Source organism: Limanda limanda, chromosome 13 (assembly GCF_963576545.1).
Source record: "Limanda limanda chromosome 13, fLimLim1.1, whole genome shotgun sequence".
Taxonomy (NCBI): domain Eukaryota; kingdom Metazoa; phylum Chordata; class Actinopteri; order Pleuronectiformes; family Pleuronectidae; genus Limanda; species Limanda limanda.
The window spans coordinates 18,874,928-18,892,621 of NC_083648.1; the positions used below are offsets into that span (position 1 = coordinate 18,874,928).

At 41.8% G+C, this 17,694-nt stretch overlaps 1 protein-coding gene across 1 annotated transcript; it reads right to left on the bottom strand.

Moving 5' to 3' along the window:
* Positions 1–1,115: 1,115 nt before the first annotated feature.
* On the bottom strand, positions 1,116–15,238 carry LOC133017610 (KN motif and ankyrin repeat domain-containing protein 4-like). Its single transcript, XM_061083726.1, has 10 exons — positions 15,122–15,238; positions 9,375–9,452; positions 7,874–9,286; positions 7,134–7,209; positions 5,891–6,202; positions 5,649–5,733; positions 4,843–5,062; positions 4,611–4,753; positions 3,287–3,487; positions 1,116–1,748 (listed from the first exon to the last, which is right to left on the bottom strand). The coding sequence occupies exons 2-10, from the start codon at positions 9,388–9,390 to the stop codon at positions 1,656–1,658; spliced, it is 2,559 nt and encodes an 852-aa protein (XP_060939709.1). The 5' UTR covers positions 9,391–9,452; positions 15,122–15,238; the 3' UTR covers positions 1,116–1,655.
* Positions 15,239–17,694: the final 2,456 nt, after the last annotated feature.

Below are 17,694 nucleotides of genomic sequence, written 5' to 3' on the forward strand. Positions count from 1 at the left end.
CAGATAAATCCAGTCCATTTCCATTATTAAGGGGAAACCAGGCAAATGCCCTCAGACTCATCAGCCTCCTTGTTGTCCTCCCGCCCCATTAGGACATTATGCAATGAGTACTTTAGTTTTTTTAATAATCTAGTGGGGCCTGCAGCAGAAATCCATTGGTCCACATATAAGCACACCATATGAACCTTTATTCATCGTGGTGTGACGGTCTGTCAGGCTGGGGGATGGTATTTGTCCACGTATCTCTGTGGCCTTTGTACTCGCATGAATACATATCGTCAGGGGTCTTTTATTCTATTGTTCATTTATTTCAGGCCATTTTTTTAATTTTAGCCAGCAGTACAGGCGTCACTTTATGATAGAATTTGTTCAGATTTAATCTGCGACCCTAGAGCAGGATGCTGATTTAAGGGTTCATCACAGCGGCAGGGCAGTCGGTTGGCGAGGCTGGAGAAAAAAAATCCCCAGGGGAAATGAGGTGGCTTTGCTCTTTCAGACGGAAATCCAGCCTCCTCCTCCCACGTCTCCACGCTGAATCCTCTGTGTCACACAAATATAATCTCAAGTCTTTGCAGCAAAAATAAGAGCTTTGACACTGACTGTTCCCCAATGGGCTAAAGGAACAATGGGCCACTCTCACACACAGCTGTTTTCACGCCTGACTGGGCCTTACCAGCTGCCATACAGTGGGACTGCAGGTGAATCTCATTGTGGAGTCTCTCACTGAGGACTTAGTACAATTCAGTCGGTGTCTTGTTTATAATTGTCTGCCACACTTGAAGGGGATTAGATCTAATCCCTTGGGTATGGTCATTTCAAGAATTGAGAATAGTGTTGCTCTATGTGTGTGTGTAGTAGTAGTGGTGATGCTGGAATGGAGGAACTGCGCCCCCTGCTGGATTTACAGTGCAGCCTGACAATTCAACTATTGTATTTAAGGGCATGTGTGCTTGTTTGAAAATAGACATCATCATCATCATCATCATCATCATCATCATCATCATCATCATCATCATCATCATCATCATCATCATCTATTTTATCAGATTTTTATTAAAAACAACCATTGCTAACAACATTATTGAAATTGCTAGAGAGATAAATCAACAGGTTGGTTTACATTTGTCTCTCATGTACACATCATGCAGCATTCAAAAAGTACTTTACATGTCTTGATATATTTTACACACATTTTATTTTATTCCAAAAGTGCTGATCTGCCGCAATAATGGAAATTGCAGCCTCTGTTTTTCCTCTATAAACAGAGCAGCACCTGTGATTTTATCATGACAATAACAATTTACTTATTATAAATATATATTTTCCTTGCACAGTTTGCAGAGGGAAGGTGCTACCTGATTGTGCAAAGATCAAGCCTAACTATGAAAACCCATTTTGCTGCACAAGCCATCACAACAAACCCTTGTTTAAAGCCCCACCTCTCGCATTGATGATGTAGCCTCGTTATGATGATGTCTTCCCATACAAAACTTGAGTTAATGCTAGTCCTGGATTCAAAAACAATATCATGGACGAAAGAGGTCAATCCAGGCACATAGCATTGACCTTAAACTGCATTTCAAGGTGCATGAGATGAAAAAGAGCGCGTTTGAGATGTTCATTATATCTGCAGATTCTGTTCTGATGTTCCAGCCTTACAGAAGTCGAGCCTTAGCGTGGGCCAGCAGGAGGGCGGCTGTGTCCGTATGGGAACCTTGCATGGCAATAGAGATGGCAGTTTGACCAAGCTGGAGGATAGAGAGAAAGAAAAGCCAAATGAAGTTTGACACACGTTATAAAGAATAACTAATCCACCTGTAGTTTTAGCCAATTAGCAGTATTCAAAATCAACAAATACTGGATGGATTTCTTTGGGATGAATCCCACTGACTCTGTTGATCCTCTGAGATTCACTCTGGTTGTTAGAGACACAACTGCAATGGCTGTTCTAAACCTGCCTGTTTGGAAGGGTGACCTGTGGTAATGCTGGTTGCAGCTTTCTTTCTCTGACTGTAAAAGTGACCTGCAGTCATTGACCATTGACCGGTAAAGACTCAGTCCACAGAACCCTGCAGCTGCACCTGCGCTGCTGCACAAAGAGCTGTTCACCTGTCTATTCGAAGTTATGTGAAGATCGACTCAGTGCACAGATCCCTGAACTGGTGAATCAGTTGCCGTTGACATGAATGCTGTGTTGTCCTGACAACGTCACTTATGTTGATGAGTCACAGCCGCTGCTGCTTCAGACCGCTGCATTCGCAGTTTATAAATACTGAAAGTGTCTCAACAGCAGATTAGACACTGCACTTCCTTGGGCCTTTAATAACCCAGTTGCCAAGCATCAAGTCAATATATGAATGGTTCCTCAGATATGCGTTCCACAGACAGACAGACAGACAGAGATTTCTTAAACGATTAGAACGATTTTATTATTTTACTGCTGACATGTTTAACTGAACTAGCAAAAATATAATGAGACTTAACATTCTAAAGCGAACATTAGCGTGTGGCTCAGGTACAAAGCTTCTCTGCCTGGCAGGACTCTTAGCATTGTGTTCACTGGAAGAATTGGTTCAGGATTGAGGCTGCACCTTGAAATCAAACACTAATCCGCATGGTTTTTATTTTCAGTTCATAGGATAAATGGGTTAAGTGGGTTAAGAATTCATATGTATCAGAGTTTTAGTCTTATTAATGAGGGTTTGTGTCAAGGTGAAATATAGTTTAATATGCTTTAGAGTTGAGACTGGACACCTGTGGTTTATGGTCTTTTCTTCCTCTGAAACTTAGGTAGACTGCATCAAAAGTAATAGATGCATATGGAAGCCGTCTTCGCTGCCTCCACTCGCTCCAGACTGGCAGATAAATTACTGTTGGCGGATAAGCTCATCTCAGCCCGGGGAGATTTGTCTTACTGTTGCCCCGATTAATCCTGGGAAAGCTCTATTCTGCTGCATGCACACACTCGGTCCACCCACATGCACAAAGTGTGAGTCCAAACACAAACGCTTTTATACACCCAAGCTCCCTTTTGAGTTCAGTTATGTGGGTAGTAAAGTTGTGCCGTTTTGTTATAAAACCAGGATTTCACAAGAGAAATCGAATTGGAGTTGTCATTTTGAATTTATGAAATATTATTACCTGAGGGTGCTGCTTGTGGAATTTGAAAGAAAATGTTGTCCAATTATTTTTTATTCCTTTGGAAAAATTCATACTGCGACAACTGCAACTATGTATCTCACACTTAGGGGTTAGGGGATAATATTGGAAGTCAATTCAGTGTCACCTTGTCAGTGAGGGTGAGGTCACACTGGCTCCTCTCCAGCAGCAGCCGTGCGATGTGTGTGTGGCCCCTCTCCGATGCGAACATTAGAGCCGTGGTGCCCTGGCTGTCCTGGCTGTTGGTGTCGGCTCCACAGCTCAGCAGCAGGCGGACCATCACGACTCGGCCGTGTCTCACCGCCAAGTGCAGAGCTGTCTGGCCCGTCTGTGAGGAAAAGAGCGAGAGCGGATGGGACACAGACGGAGATCTGTTATTGATAAAGGACTTTAGAGGGATGCAATTTATGTGTGAATCAAGCTTCAAAAAACACAAGACCATATTTCCCATAATGCAAGATAGTGTCATTTATTGGACCCTCCATGGTTTTTACACATCTGTGGGGCCTAAGCAGGATAAGGTTTTGGGGCCATGCCTCCAAGTGGATAGACCAGTCATACTCCCAGTCATTATAATCAAACCAAACATTATATTCAATTTGTATTCAAATAATAATATTTTAGGTCTGGAACATATATCATGCTAAAATTTCACTTTTTAAAGGTGCCTTATTACAAGATACATTTTTCACACACTGACAGAGGGGGACAGAGTTTTTGGATCAAACATACATATGATCCTCCCTGTTCCCTTATCATACAATACTGACAGTAGCAAGAGTTATATAAGCAACCCTAATACAGCAAAGTACGATTTATGACTTTGGGGGCCCCCTGGTGGCCTCGGGACCCTAGTGGCAACTAGAAAGTTGTTTTATGAGGAGGGTCAGCTCTGCTGTCTCATATCTTTTAAACTGCTCCCCCAAGTCCTTCATAGCCTTCTTTAAATAGTTCCCCTCAGAGGTGAGAAAGGAGAAATTACTGAACTGATTTGTAGTTATTATGAAATGCAAACTGATGCACATGTGAAAATGGAGTGACCCTTTATATTGTGTGGGAGTAGATGCAATCTTCCATTTAGACTTGAACAAGCTCCCTCATTATTGAAGTTGCTCCTCGTTGAACTCAGACAGATTAATTCTCCAGCTCCTTTTAAATCCCCTCTTAAAACTTAACCTTTTATGAAAGCTTCTACAGATGATTGGCTCTTATTTACATGTACTAATCCTAGTTATTTACAATTCAATTCTGTCTATTTTATTGTTGTATTTTCTCTGCTCATGTTCCATTGTCTTATTGTTGTTGTTCCTACCTTGTAATGCACTTTGTAACAACATTTGAAAAGGTGCCATGTAAATTCTGATTTTTATTATTTCAAAACTCAAACTCCACAGGGCTCTGTCATCTTAAGGGAGTTATTCATTTTCTGTCATTTTAATCAATGTCGTTACCTGACTGGAGTGAAGGTTGATGTTGCCCAGCTCCATTATCTTCCGGACCACCTCCATGCCACCGGGGCCATCAGGGGCCGTCAGTGAGGCCAGCATCACCGCTGTGTAGCCAGCGTTGTTCTGCAGGTTAACATTACTTACACCTGAGGTACAGAGATAAAAACAACATCAAAATTAACATTGCAGCGATTACTTTGTAAAAAAAAAACAACTGGTAACACGGTGGTATTACCTGTTTCCAGCAGAAGGCTGACGATGCCGTAGCTGCAGTGGGACACGCTGTAATGCAGCACGGTGTTGCCGTTGTCGTCGGCCAGGTTGATGAGGAAGGCAAGTAGTGAAGGAGTGGATTTCTTCACCTCCTTCAGGTACATAGCCACACTGCTGGCCACTGAGGTCTCTTCTGCTGCCGCACTGAACCAATACTGAAACAACACGACCAGGGCCTTCCTCTGGAGAAACAGACAGGAATACAGGAAGGATTAAAACTTTGGATGATGCATTCTGACATTTGATCAGCAGAGTGTACAGTACATGTTAAGAATAACATTTTGATTCAATAGACACACATTGAAGCAGTATTAATTGACTTGTTACAGAACATAACATTTACATATTGTCTCTGGACTGCCACAGTATAAAGTTATTTGGGTGAATATTTCAACAATTTAGCTATTTTCACATCCAACAAACATGTAGCAACATTATAATTTATTTTTGGTGGCAGTGTGTGGTCCAATATTCACTTTATTTTGGTCTCCACCAACAAATATCTGTTGATTAAGCTTGCGTATGCTCAAAGCTAGTTGTTAACTCTGTCTATTGTTTATGAGGAAAACAGCCGGAAACATGGTTTCATCGGAGCAGTGAGAGTTAGCCAGTAAAGCTACAGGCTACAAAATCTAAACAATGTGCTAAAAGATACTAAAATGCCGTGAGCTGAGTTATAATTCTCTGTGGGTTTGTAAATAACCCCCAAATATCTACAATATAACATATTGATTGGGCAGCTTTAAGTTATATGAATTTGTGACATACCATATCATCGTTGGGGTTATGCATGTTTTCCATGTGCTCGTTGAGGAACTGACATGCGGTCGTAAAATCTGCACTCACAGTCTCCCTGAAAGAGAAGAACATGTGTGCTTGGTGAACCATCAAGAAGGGGATTTACCTCACATATTCAGGAATACATACTATTGAAATGAAATAAACATTTATTGTAGGATATTTAATTTACTAAACCAGCACTGATAACGCATTAGTTCTGGTCCTCTCACCTGCCCCCTGGAGTTGTTTCTGAGCCAGAGCACCTCTCCATCTGTTCTCCTGGAGGATTTGGTTTCGTCTTGGCCATTTTCTCGGGAGCTTCTGCTTCCACAGACGCTACGCCTCCATCTGTCCGCCCTGATCCTGTTCCTCCCGATATCATCTGTGTGTCTGGGCTCATGTGCTGCTCTCCCTCCACCCGTCTCATCTCTGGGTCTGCATCCACCTGGGCAGCAGCCATGTCTCTGGGGCTGGTGCTGCTCTCCTTCTGCTGAACGCTGTCGTTAACAACTTCTCTCCCAAGATTTCCCCTCATGGTTGTTCTTTATGAAAATTAAGGAAAAGAAAATTACTTGGGGAATTAAATGCATCGCATAATTTTCAGCACTGAATTCTTGGATCTCTCAAACACTGGGAGGTTTAATTTGAAAAAAATATGTTAGAATTCCCTGAAAAACTGCATTAACTCTATTGCTTTGTTGAAAATTGCAGCTTCAGTCATCAACCTTAAAGCCAATCCATCCATGTTCCCCCATGATATGTCATTTGGCTCGTTTTGCAGTAAGGTATTTGGAAGAGATTATTCATGTTTAGGATAATTCAGGATAATCCAATCAATCTTTGAGTCCATTCCTTAAACAGCTGTGGCTTGACATAAAAAAACAATAAACTAATTTCAGCTGATTATTTCAAACAAGTGGATTATATAGCCCATTCAATGTTTTTTGTAATTCTGAGCAGTACAAAATACACAGTTTTCTGTCCTTCAGGATTATTCTAATTTAGAATGATGAAATACATTTTGATCTGAGGCGTTGGAAAATGAAAAATGTTCTGTTGTGGCTAAGGTAGAGCGGTCGTCCTCCAACCAGAAGGTCAGAGGTTCGATCCCAGTCTTCCCATCTGCATGCCGAAGTGTCCTTGGGTAAGATGCTGAAACATGAATAGCCCCTCATAGAAATGTTTGAATGTGTGAATGGGTGAATGGCAAACTGTAAAGTACTTTACTGTAAAGTGCATTGAGTGGAGATCTAGACTAGAAAAACACAATATAAATACACACCATTTACCATTTCATCCTCAGACATGGGAGTCCGTGCTATAGAGGGAGTGCTATTCAACTTTCAGATTTAAATCATTATAATTTTCTCAGTCAGAGCCAGGCAACAGTAGCTGAAAGAACCTCAAGTTCAGTCGAGTTCCAATAAACATTACTTTTAAGCTCGGTAAAAGCAGTGAGAGATGTTTACTAACCCTTCATTAACACCCCCAGAATGTTGGCTTGTTGACGTCTGGACGCATCCATCTGTCTTCATGATGGATTTGGAGTCTGCAGGGAAGACGAGACACAGTCGACATGATGGAATATCAACATGCAGATGAGCAGCAACGTTTTTAGCATGGTTTAGATTATTAAGATTCTTTAGACATAGCTTCACAAAAGCTGAGTCACGCATTTTTTTGAACTCCTATAAACAAACTATATACACTCAGACCAGCAAGTACCATCACTTTTCATCTGATAGTTAAAGTTGGAGTCTGAAGTGGACAAATGAACTCCATGATTCAACCGCTTCTATAGTTAATTTTAATAAGATAACATTTTCAGTGTTGCAGAAAAATAACAAATTGCCTTTATTTCGACAGGACTTCTCGGCTGTTAGACAAATGTGAGCTTTCAAATTTAAATGCTTTCGACATTTTTAAGACATAAACACTGGAAAAAGAAAATTGTTTTACAAATTCAATGCTACAAATGGTAACACACAAATTAATCAAGTATTATTTTCAATTGTTAACTTAACAAACTTTATAAATATGTGTGTTTCCAAACAAAGTATTTTCTAAGGCTGCGTGAAGTGCAAATTCGACTTAATTTCCTTTTGTTGATTTTTGTGGAATATGCAGAAAACCCTTTTTACTGTCGACCATGTTTTTTCTCTCAATGAACATTAGTAACAGTGATGTAATGTACATTCTATGGACTACTGTACCTTCATGCTGAATCCTGTCTCCATCTTTGTGTCCATGTTGGATGTAGTAAGAGGTGAGGATGTCAACAAGTCCCATCATCTCCTGCTGCAGGGAGTTGACTTTAGGGTCGGGGTGTAGGAGTGGTTTACCCTCCTCTCCTGACTCCCTGTCTGCACACAGACACGCCCACTGCTGATCCAGGAGCCTCTTGATCTTCTTTATGTGGGGGACGACTACTGCTGTGTCTACAGGCTCAGTTCTTACAACACTCAAGGAGCTGACATTATCATAATCTGTTTCGACAGATCTAACCAACGTCTCATCTCCGTCCTGGTCCACAACCACCCTCTCTGCCCGGACCCACACTGCAGGATTCGTGATAAGGTGCTCCACCTTCTCGTCTTTCCTCTTGCTCTCCTCCTGCTGCTCCCTCAGTAGGCCTAACGTCCTCTGGAGGTCCAGGCCAGTTTCATGGAGCTTCTGCTCGAGCCCAGCCACCTTCGCTTGCAGGGACGTCACCGTCAGCAGCTCGTCCAGATCTGTACTAGTCCTCCACTCGTGTGTTGGATTAGAATCGTCTTGACTGACAATGTGATTTTGAGGAAACATAACATGACTTTCATGCCTGGGCCTTTTGATTTCCCTGGTGCCATAGTGGGACAAAGTATGAGGGTCTGTGCTTCCATTCATCGAAGGGGTTTGGATCTTTGGATTCAGGCCCAGGCGAAGCGTTTCTCGATCCTCTTGGAGGATGCAGATCTGAGCCCTGAGCTCTGGAATGACCCTCACCTCCATCTCCAGCTCCCCGACACGTTCAAGGGCCTCGGTCAGGCGCCTCACCAGCCCTGAGCAGTCCCGAGGACGAGGGCTGTCTTGGGAGTATAAAATGTCTTCACAGGAGGTGTTTCTTCCTCCGAGGTGATCCCTAGAACTGTGGAGGCTGCCGGGGTCATCGGTGGACTCTGAGCTCTGTCTCAGTAATACTGTGAGTGGCAGACTAGAAGCGCGGAGGAGATGAGGTCTGATGTGCTCACCCAAAGGTTGCTCATCAAACTCCTTGATTCTGGCCTCCATCTCTGACAAAGACTTGAGCCTGGTGGGAGAAAGGGGTCTCCTGTGATCACGTGCCCAGGAAGAATAGCTATGAGGATCGGCATCGGACAATCGGGACCTGGGGCCGATAGCTCCGGTAGATCCCCAGAGGCTCGAGCAGTGGCCAGAACCAGAAGGGTTGAGGTGCCTGGGAAGAGTGCTTGCCCGGGGGACTTTGCTCCGCCGTTGAATCGGGACTCTTTTGATGGTGTTGCCTTTCTCTATGTCGTCTACGTATTTCAGGAAGTCCAGGTCAATTCGGAAGCCATAAGGGGTTTCCACTGAGTAAGGGGGCTTCCCTTTAACTCCATTTTCTTTAGTTTTATGCGATGAGATATTTCCTGCACACAGTTAAACACAAATTAAGTAAATCCATCACAATAAAATGTGTCATGTTGTCAATCTCAGTCTTTTTACGAACTTTATTACCATTGTGTCGCTCCATTATTCTTTTGTTCTGTTCTCCGTCAATTTGTCATCACATTATCTGGTTGGACCTTTGAGTATCTGACAAAGCAAACAAGATAAAAGCAAAATAGTGGAATTAATTGAGGCCACTACTCATGGAACACATGCTAGGGACTTTTAATAAGTGGTTGAAGTGATTATTGTGTGGTTATCTAATAAAATAATGAACACAGATGAACACAGGCATGATTTGTTGTGGCACAAATGATGATTTTCTGGCGATGGTTGTGGTGACTCAGTCTTCATTTTATGAACAGCATTAGTCCTGTCTTGCTTTACATTCACTAACGTTATTTATTCTCCCACATGTACCGCCGATCACAAAACTAACAAACACCCAGTTACACTCAAGCACCATCTCGCTCCCCTTCTCTGTCATTCTCTTCTCCTTTACAAGATTTTTTTATATTTTTCTCACACTGTCACTGCTTCATTTCTTCCATGCACCAGCCAGTTATTATTCAACGCTGGCAGGCCTGATGTTCATTTGATTACAGCCCTGCCATCCACGACTGGAGCTGAAAATAACTTGAGACGTTCAGCCTAGCAGCATTGGCCAGGGAGGCAAAAATATACTCCTCCAGACGTAAATAAAGACAGCTATTGTTCTGACTCACTATGTTCCTCCCTTCTTTCTCTCACTTTCCCTCCAGTCTTCTTACAGACCTGTGGTTTACTTTTACAGAACTGTCTCTGACTGTAACTTCCTTTTACTCTCTTGTGTTTCATCACAGTTTTATTTGTACCGTGCAGATGGTTCTACTGCCATTTCTATTCCCATATCTTTTTTTTTCTATAACTAGTCAATATATGATATTATTCTCTGTGTTATTCCAGTAGTCACTCAGTGTCTCTCCCATCCAGCCTCTGTGGCAGCTCGCTGTCCTCTTGAGAAACCACAGCCACTGAGCCGCAGCCCCAAACAATGTCAGCTATGTAGTAAACAGACAAACACCACCAAATGGGCCTGCTGGGAATTTTATCTTCCATCTTTCACACCCTCTCGGATGGCCAAGAACCATCAGCAACAAATCAGCAAATTATGCACAGCGATGCATACCTTTTTTTTTTACAAGCTTAGATGTACACACTCGGATATGTACATATGTGCTTGAACTCAATGATACCAGTTGTAGCTGTATGTGCATGCAGGACCTGCAGGCACACCATGCCTGGTAGTTTCAAGATGGGTGGAGCTTGTCACATATGGTATGTTCAAATATTGGGTAACAGATATTAATATGCGAAAATATATTAAATTCCAGTTAGCAAACTTGTTTCTCAGTGAGTGTGAAGTTACCATAAGGTCTGGATGTTATCACTAATAGCCAATATAGTTTTGCTACTGATTTTAAATGATGATACAGACCTCTGAAGAAGCAGTAACATATTTTTGACCAATATTCCCTCTTCTTTTAGATCAACTTACTTTTCCCCTAACTTTAACTTTGTACTGTTCAGTCTACAGAAGGTTCATGGGAGCTTTTATTGTCAAAAACAGTTGACTGTCTCAGTTGAAAAACAAAGCTAAAAAAGACCTGTGAACAAAAACAGTCAATGATTGAGCCAAAGTCAAAGTGAGCTGAAAGATGTTTCCAATAACGCTCTGTAGAACTGAGGGGAACTACAGAGTCAGGTGACAGACTTCTGACAGATTTGTGGATTTGTCATTAAAAGAAGCCCCTTTCTCATTAGACATAGACACTAGATCCATTGTTCATGTATAAGTATTGACTAGTAGCGTAAATACAAATCACATTTTTTTTTAACAAAATAAGCCACATTCTCAAAAATTGGATGTCTCGAGGGAAAAAAAGTGGCCATTAAAGTGGACAAATATGATTGAACTGATAATAAAATAAGTAGGAGCAGGACTTCATGCCAGAGCTCATTTGACAATTTCTACTACTTTACATTATAGATTTCAGTCAGACCGAATGAAATGCATCACTTTCCTATAAAGTGACTGAGTCAAATAAAAGCCTAATATTGAGCCCTCTCTGTATTTCATGCAGTAACTCTTCCCACCAGGTAACCTACTTAGAGAAAAATTCTAGTTCTTACAGTAACTAAATATTGTTTTCCTAAATCTGGTAAAAGGATTTATCACAGCAGTGTTCCTTCCTCTCACGGTATGTTTGGTTCTGTTTTCCACACAGTGACCTATAGTACACAGGTTTCACTGAACACACTGAAACTGATACAGCCTGTATGTTGCCACACCAGTGGACCTCTATCACACTCTTTCAGCACTCAATCGGAAAAGTCTAATTTTAGCCCATGGACGTGGGTGTAGAGCTGGAGTGCATAGAGGAAATGTAATTTTATTTGTAATTCTAATAGAAGATAATTCAGTGAACGTCCTCCGCATAGTGGAACAGACCAACTGACATGATTTCAATAGAGCCAGTGAAGCTTTAATATAAAAGAAAAAAGCGTACTGTGGTAAGGCTGTATTCAAGCCTTTGTCCACCGATGCTGTGCAGCAGAGCACCTGTTGCTCCTGACATCTCAATAAGTCTCTATGACGGCTCTGTCACCACAGTTAGAAAGTATACATCTGCTAGATGCACCTCAAGAGCATCGCTTTGTAGCAAAAATAAAGTTTCATCTCCCCAATGGATGTCTACTATGTATGAAATAAAACTGCTATTAGTTCACATCAAATGAAACGCTGTAGCTATCAGAAAATGTTTACTTTAAATTTCACACTCATATTTTGTCCATGAAATATGAAATTGCAAGATATCTTGAGGCAAAGGGGGTCCACCTAGCCTAAGTCTGGTCTTGACAACCCACATTGTTGAGCCAAAAAGTGCAGCGAGTTACCGCTCACTTACCAGAAAAAGGAGTGATTCTAATATCCAGCCCTTTCTCTATGCTGTCTACTAACCTACTTGCTATCTTACATACTTTGATGGGAAGATCACTTATATTTTGTCCATCAAATGAAACCGCAGGAGATCCAACAACCTGGAAACTTGGGGCACACTATGAAAGAGGTGTCAATCTTCACATCTAAAATCAATATTCCTCAAATGTCAAACCAGTCCTCTGAACTGTCCTTGGATTAGTGGCTATGTCAAATAGTTTTGCCTGCTACAGCTAATCCAAAGTTGAATGTTTAGCATTTAGTAAGAGCAGTATGTTCACTTTTAGACTACAGCTTCTTCTTCTCTCAAACAAACAAAGTGAGAAACAAACTGCAGTAGCCATTAGTTTCTTACATACAAATATAGACTCGCTCATACATTTCATCCTGACCATGTCGCCACAGAGGAAACAATATAGCAGAATAACGATCAGGCCACTGCTGTGAGTCATTGCCTAAATCTGTCCACATTTCCGTGGCACATGTTTTGATTTCGTATGCTAGGCCCACCTCACAGGAAACCCAACAAATGAAAAGTAAAAGCAGGACCAAGCCAAACAGGCCCGAGCCAAGCAGCCCTTCGCACCACTACACTGCTGCTAAGCTAGACACTGAAATGAGTTGATTTTTTTAATAAGGTTTCCTTGGTATCCCACTATCACTCTTGTTGTAGTTAGTAATTTTTAGAGGGGTGTCCATTTTGCGTGATTCGAGTTCTTTTCGACTATGTGTCCCCACATCAGCTGCTCTCCTCCTCTCAGGCTCTCAGTAAATGTGTTCCTTCTCACACAGACCTTTTGGCTCTCCCTGCATCAGCATAAACCTCATAATCACAACATCTCTGTCCACAGCATTCTTTACTCCAGCCACAAACTAAATTCATGACACAGCAAGAGGCGACCTCCCACTGAAGCAACAATAAATGCTTGAGCTTCAAATGAGCACAAATGGATAATTTAGTGTTTGTTTATTGTTCAGTCAATGCTGGGAACAACAGGACATTTGCTATAATGCAGAGTTTTAGCCGTGCTAATATGGTCCATTAGTCCATTAGTGTTTGATAGAATGTCACATAATTGTGTACACACTTTTGTTGTCCTCAGAGGATGAATCCTAACATATTCATCCTTTAGTGCCACCATGGTTGAAATTTGTTGTTTTGAGTTGGGTCCTCAGCTATTGAATGGGCTGTCATGCAATTTGATGCAAACATTAGAGGCAGCTGTGGCTCAGAAGGAAAAGAGGGTTCTCCACTAATCAGATGGTCCTGGGTTTGTCCCGGCAACGGTCGGCATTCCGAAATGACCTTAAGCGAGATACTGTGACGACGGAGTATGAATGGTGTTCGATAGAAAAGCGTTGCATGTAGAAACGCTATATGAGTGTGTGGGTGAATGCTACTTGAGCTGTAAAGTGCTTTTGGGAGTTGACGAGGCTAGGAAACTGCTACATGAACACCTATAATGATTAAATGCTATCACTTTGGGTGACCTTTTCATTTGGCGCCACCATCAGGTCAAAATTTAAATGTTTGGTGTATGATCAAAAACCTGCTAATTTCAGGCTCAGCTGGACATTTGCCACAAATAGCGACTATTAGCCAACTAAGCTAAGATAGTGAACGTGGTAAACATTATACCTGCTAAACGTCAGCATATTAGCATAACAGCAGGCTAATGTTAGCATGTAGATATATTTACAACTTACTACAGCCGGACAGATGTGCTGCAGTTTTACACAAGTTATTGAGTTTGTGTAGTCTCACGTGTTTTTAGTTTCGTGGGCTCACATGGGGTGAACTTTCAGATCAGTCCCTTTGTATCCTCTATCACATTGTCCCAGTCAGCCGCTCATGTTTATTATGTGTTTGGATAAAAAAACACTTTTTGACACCACTGAGCGAATGCCTAACAATTGACATAATTCTGAACTTGGAAAACTAACAGTGAAGTTTAAAAACCAGGAAACTCTTTTCATCTTTTACTCTGTCCATCTGTTTTCACAGTATATTGTACACTGCATGTGTAAATGTTTCCCTGTCAATGTTCTGTTCCTGGAAAAATTATTCCTCTCCTCCAACTTTTGGCTGTACAGTTTGTGGTTTTTCCAGCGCATAACTCTAAACCCTGTCTTCTGTTCGGAGTTGATTTAGAAACCATAGCCAACTGTTTGGACTCAAGCTCCCTTTCCCCTCCTGCTTGATCCGTCTCTGCTTTTTTCTGTAAAACTTTTTACACTCACTCTCTCCAAAATGACTTCCCTAGACATTGCTCAAGTTCTATGAGTTCTTCATCAGTATGTATTTCATATTGGGGATTTTTTGAGACCACTGGAGTTGTGCTGGTCCTGTTCCAATACCAACAGGGTCAGAGTTGCATTGAGGCATCTAAGCCTCATTGAGTGGTATGTGAAGCCAAAGCTCAGGATGAAACAGCTGCCAGTGGCTTCACGCATTGGGGAAAGCTATGCAATGTTAACATGGCAAGGTAAAAATAGAAAGTGTGCCGCCTGGGCGCGTGTGTTTACGTGGACATGTGTGTTTGTGTTGCTTCAAGTGCATTTCTGTTCAGCATGTGCAAATAGAAATGTCATAAAAATGTAAATCTAATGCAATGTTTTATCTCTGAAAGGCAAATGTATTCCCCTGAAAGTCTGATCAGTATGCAGCACAGGCCCAGAAGATACGCTCAACACAATTTGTTAAACCACTTTATAGTCAAATGCTTTTCTGACCCTGAGTTTAGATCAGATTTGTATCTAAGACTTTCAAGGTCAACATTCCGCATCTCAAGTTTGCAAGATAGAGAAATAAGATAAATATTAAATCAGAGCTTACCTTGTGACATATGTTAAGCAGTTTCCTCCACTTTGTCCTGCTGATGTGAGGGCGTGTTTGCCAGACAGTTCACTACAATCTGTTTTCAGCTCAGCCTGTCTGTCTGCCTCCTTAGAAGTCAGAGGGGAGAGCTGTCTGGGAGAGTGGCACGCAGCAGCAGTTTAGGAGATGCCAATGTGCGGCCCCTGCCATAACAGAAGCTGGGGTTGCTTGTGTGCAAAAGAATGCATGGAGCAGGGAGGGGCTTGTGAACATGCCTTTCTTCAGTACCCACTGTCCAACCAAGACTGACAACTGGGGGGCTAGACATGAGAAACCACGCCCACTCCTCCAGCCGGCAGCCAATTGGAGTAAAGAGGTGCAGCCGGCCTGTGAATGACGGCAACTCTTCTGAAACCCTGGTGACAGCCTGTCAAAGTGAGGAGCATATGGTATGAAGCAAGAGAAAGTAACAGAGTCACCTTACTGTGTACCGTCCATAATCATCTCGGATAACACCAGTGACTATGCAGTGCCTCACAGACCTCCCTGTTGCTGAGTGTAACCCTGTCCAGTGCTATGTGGTCTCTGTCCTCTATAATCAACTGAACAGGAGGAGAGAGCAGAGGGCTTGGTCCCGATCATGAGGGTACATGTCTCTCATTCTTCATGGATCTCTTTTCAGCCCGTTACCAGCATCGTCCTCTGAGGCATCAGCCACATGCCAGGAAATACATCCCATCTGCTCTTTAAAAGGGCAGTCGGAGTCAACTGGTGTGTTTGATTGCTTGTTTGATTCCCGGTAATACTTAATATGTTGGGAAACATTAAAAGTTGGTTGCAGGGATGGAATTGTTCGTCTAGCCCAGGGGTGGGCAAACTTTTTGACTCGCGGGCCACAATGGGTTCCAAAATTTAACAGAGGGGCCGGGCCAGGAACAGATAGATGGAGTGTTTTTGTGAACTAATATATATGACATGGAAAAATCATTACATGAAAGGATTTTGCCTTTACCAAGTAGCAAAGCACTTATTTGCAAGGCCATTTAACAAAAACTCGCCTTCAGAAAAAGGCTTGCTAGCCTTTGCTTTTTCGAATGCCCCCCAAAAAACATGCCTTGGTAGATGACTCTTTAATCGCAGTTTGTCTGTGAAAAATTTTTTTGCTGAGTCTGTAAATAAGTCGCCAACCTCTGAGCTGCAGCAACCAGTTCTTGCGTTGACTGACTTCGTAGCAAAGTGACGGCTGATGTTGTACTCCCTGAAAACTGCGACAGTTTCTCGGCATATCAGGCATACAGCCTTCGATTGGACTTCAGTGAAAAAGTATTTTGTTGTCGACTCCGTGTTAAACACTCGGAACTCATTGTCCACTCTTTGTTTCCTTGATCCTCTCATTTTACAGAAGGGCTCACAGGGCAAAGGGAAAAAGTGAAGGGAGATCATGTGCCCTTTCAAGCCCTATACACAACACTCCCTGGCAAATTTAATTTAGCTGACGCTTTTATCCAAAGCAACTTACAATAAGTGCATTCAACCCCGAGGGTTCAAACCCAGAACAACAAGAATCAAGAAAGTACGATTTCTTCAAAAATAAAGCAAAACTACAAAGTTCTATAAGTACGTGCCATTTAAGTGCTACAAAATTGTTAGTTTCCAACGGGCCGTACTTTGCCCATGTCTGGTCTAGCCACTTTGGTGCAGGCTTACATATCTTAACAACTATCAGATGGAACTAGACATTCATAGTCCCCAGATGATAAGGATCGATTTTCCAACGTTTCCTCTAACACTATTCAGTTTTGAGTTTATCCAGTCACATATTCCAACATTTAACTTGAAAGAAAGAAAGTTATCCATGGTTTCCAGAGGATGAATCTTTTAAAGTTTTGGAAAACTTAAGCAGTGCCCTGACTTTTCCACTTGCACCGTCATGGGTTTTTCTTTTTTTATCATGAAGTCTCATAAACTAATTGGTGGCCTGAAAACTATGGAACATAAATACTAGGTGCCCATAGGATAAATCAGAATGGCTTTGTCAGTCCTACTTTTTGTAATTTTTTGTGTAGTCCACTGACATAACCTCAACATGTACTTGATGGATTGGTATAAAACTACATTCATGTTCTCCTGCAGTTTGATTTGTTGTTTGACATTTGTTACAATAAATAAAATATCTTAACAGGTAAGGACACTGGTACAAATGTGCATGTTCCCCTGAGGATGGCTTCCTTTTTTCATATTATATTCAATACTTTGATGTATGATCCTTTTATTTAGTATTTAGTACTGATTAGCAAATGTTAGCATGCAAATACTCTAATATGATAAACTTGATATACATTGCACTTACTAACAGTATGTTAGCATGATAGCTTTAGTGTTAGTATGACAGAGATGCTACCATGGCTATATGCCCTTTCTTCTTTTCCTATAGTCTGTGTTCATCCTTCTTTCTCTCTTGTCGCCATTTCTTTTTTCTGTGCTTATATTTGCGTTGGGGTGCAAGTGACTCTGTTCGCCTCCGCAGGCCATTAGAAATTACATTTCCCGATGTACTGTATGAACCCAGCCTCCAACTGGCAGCACCCGAC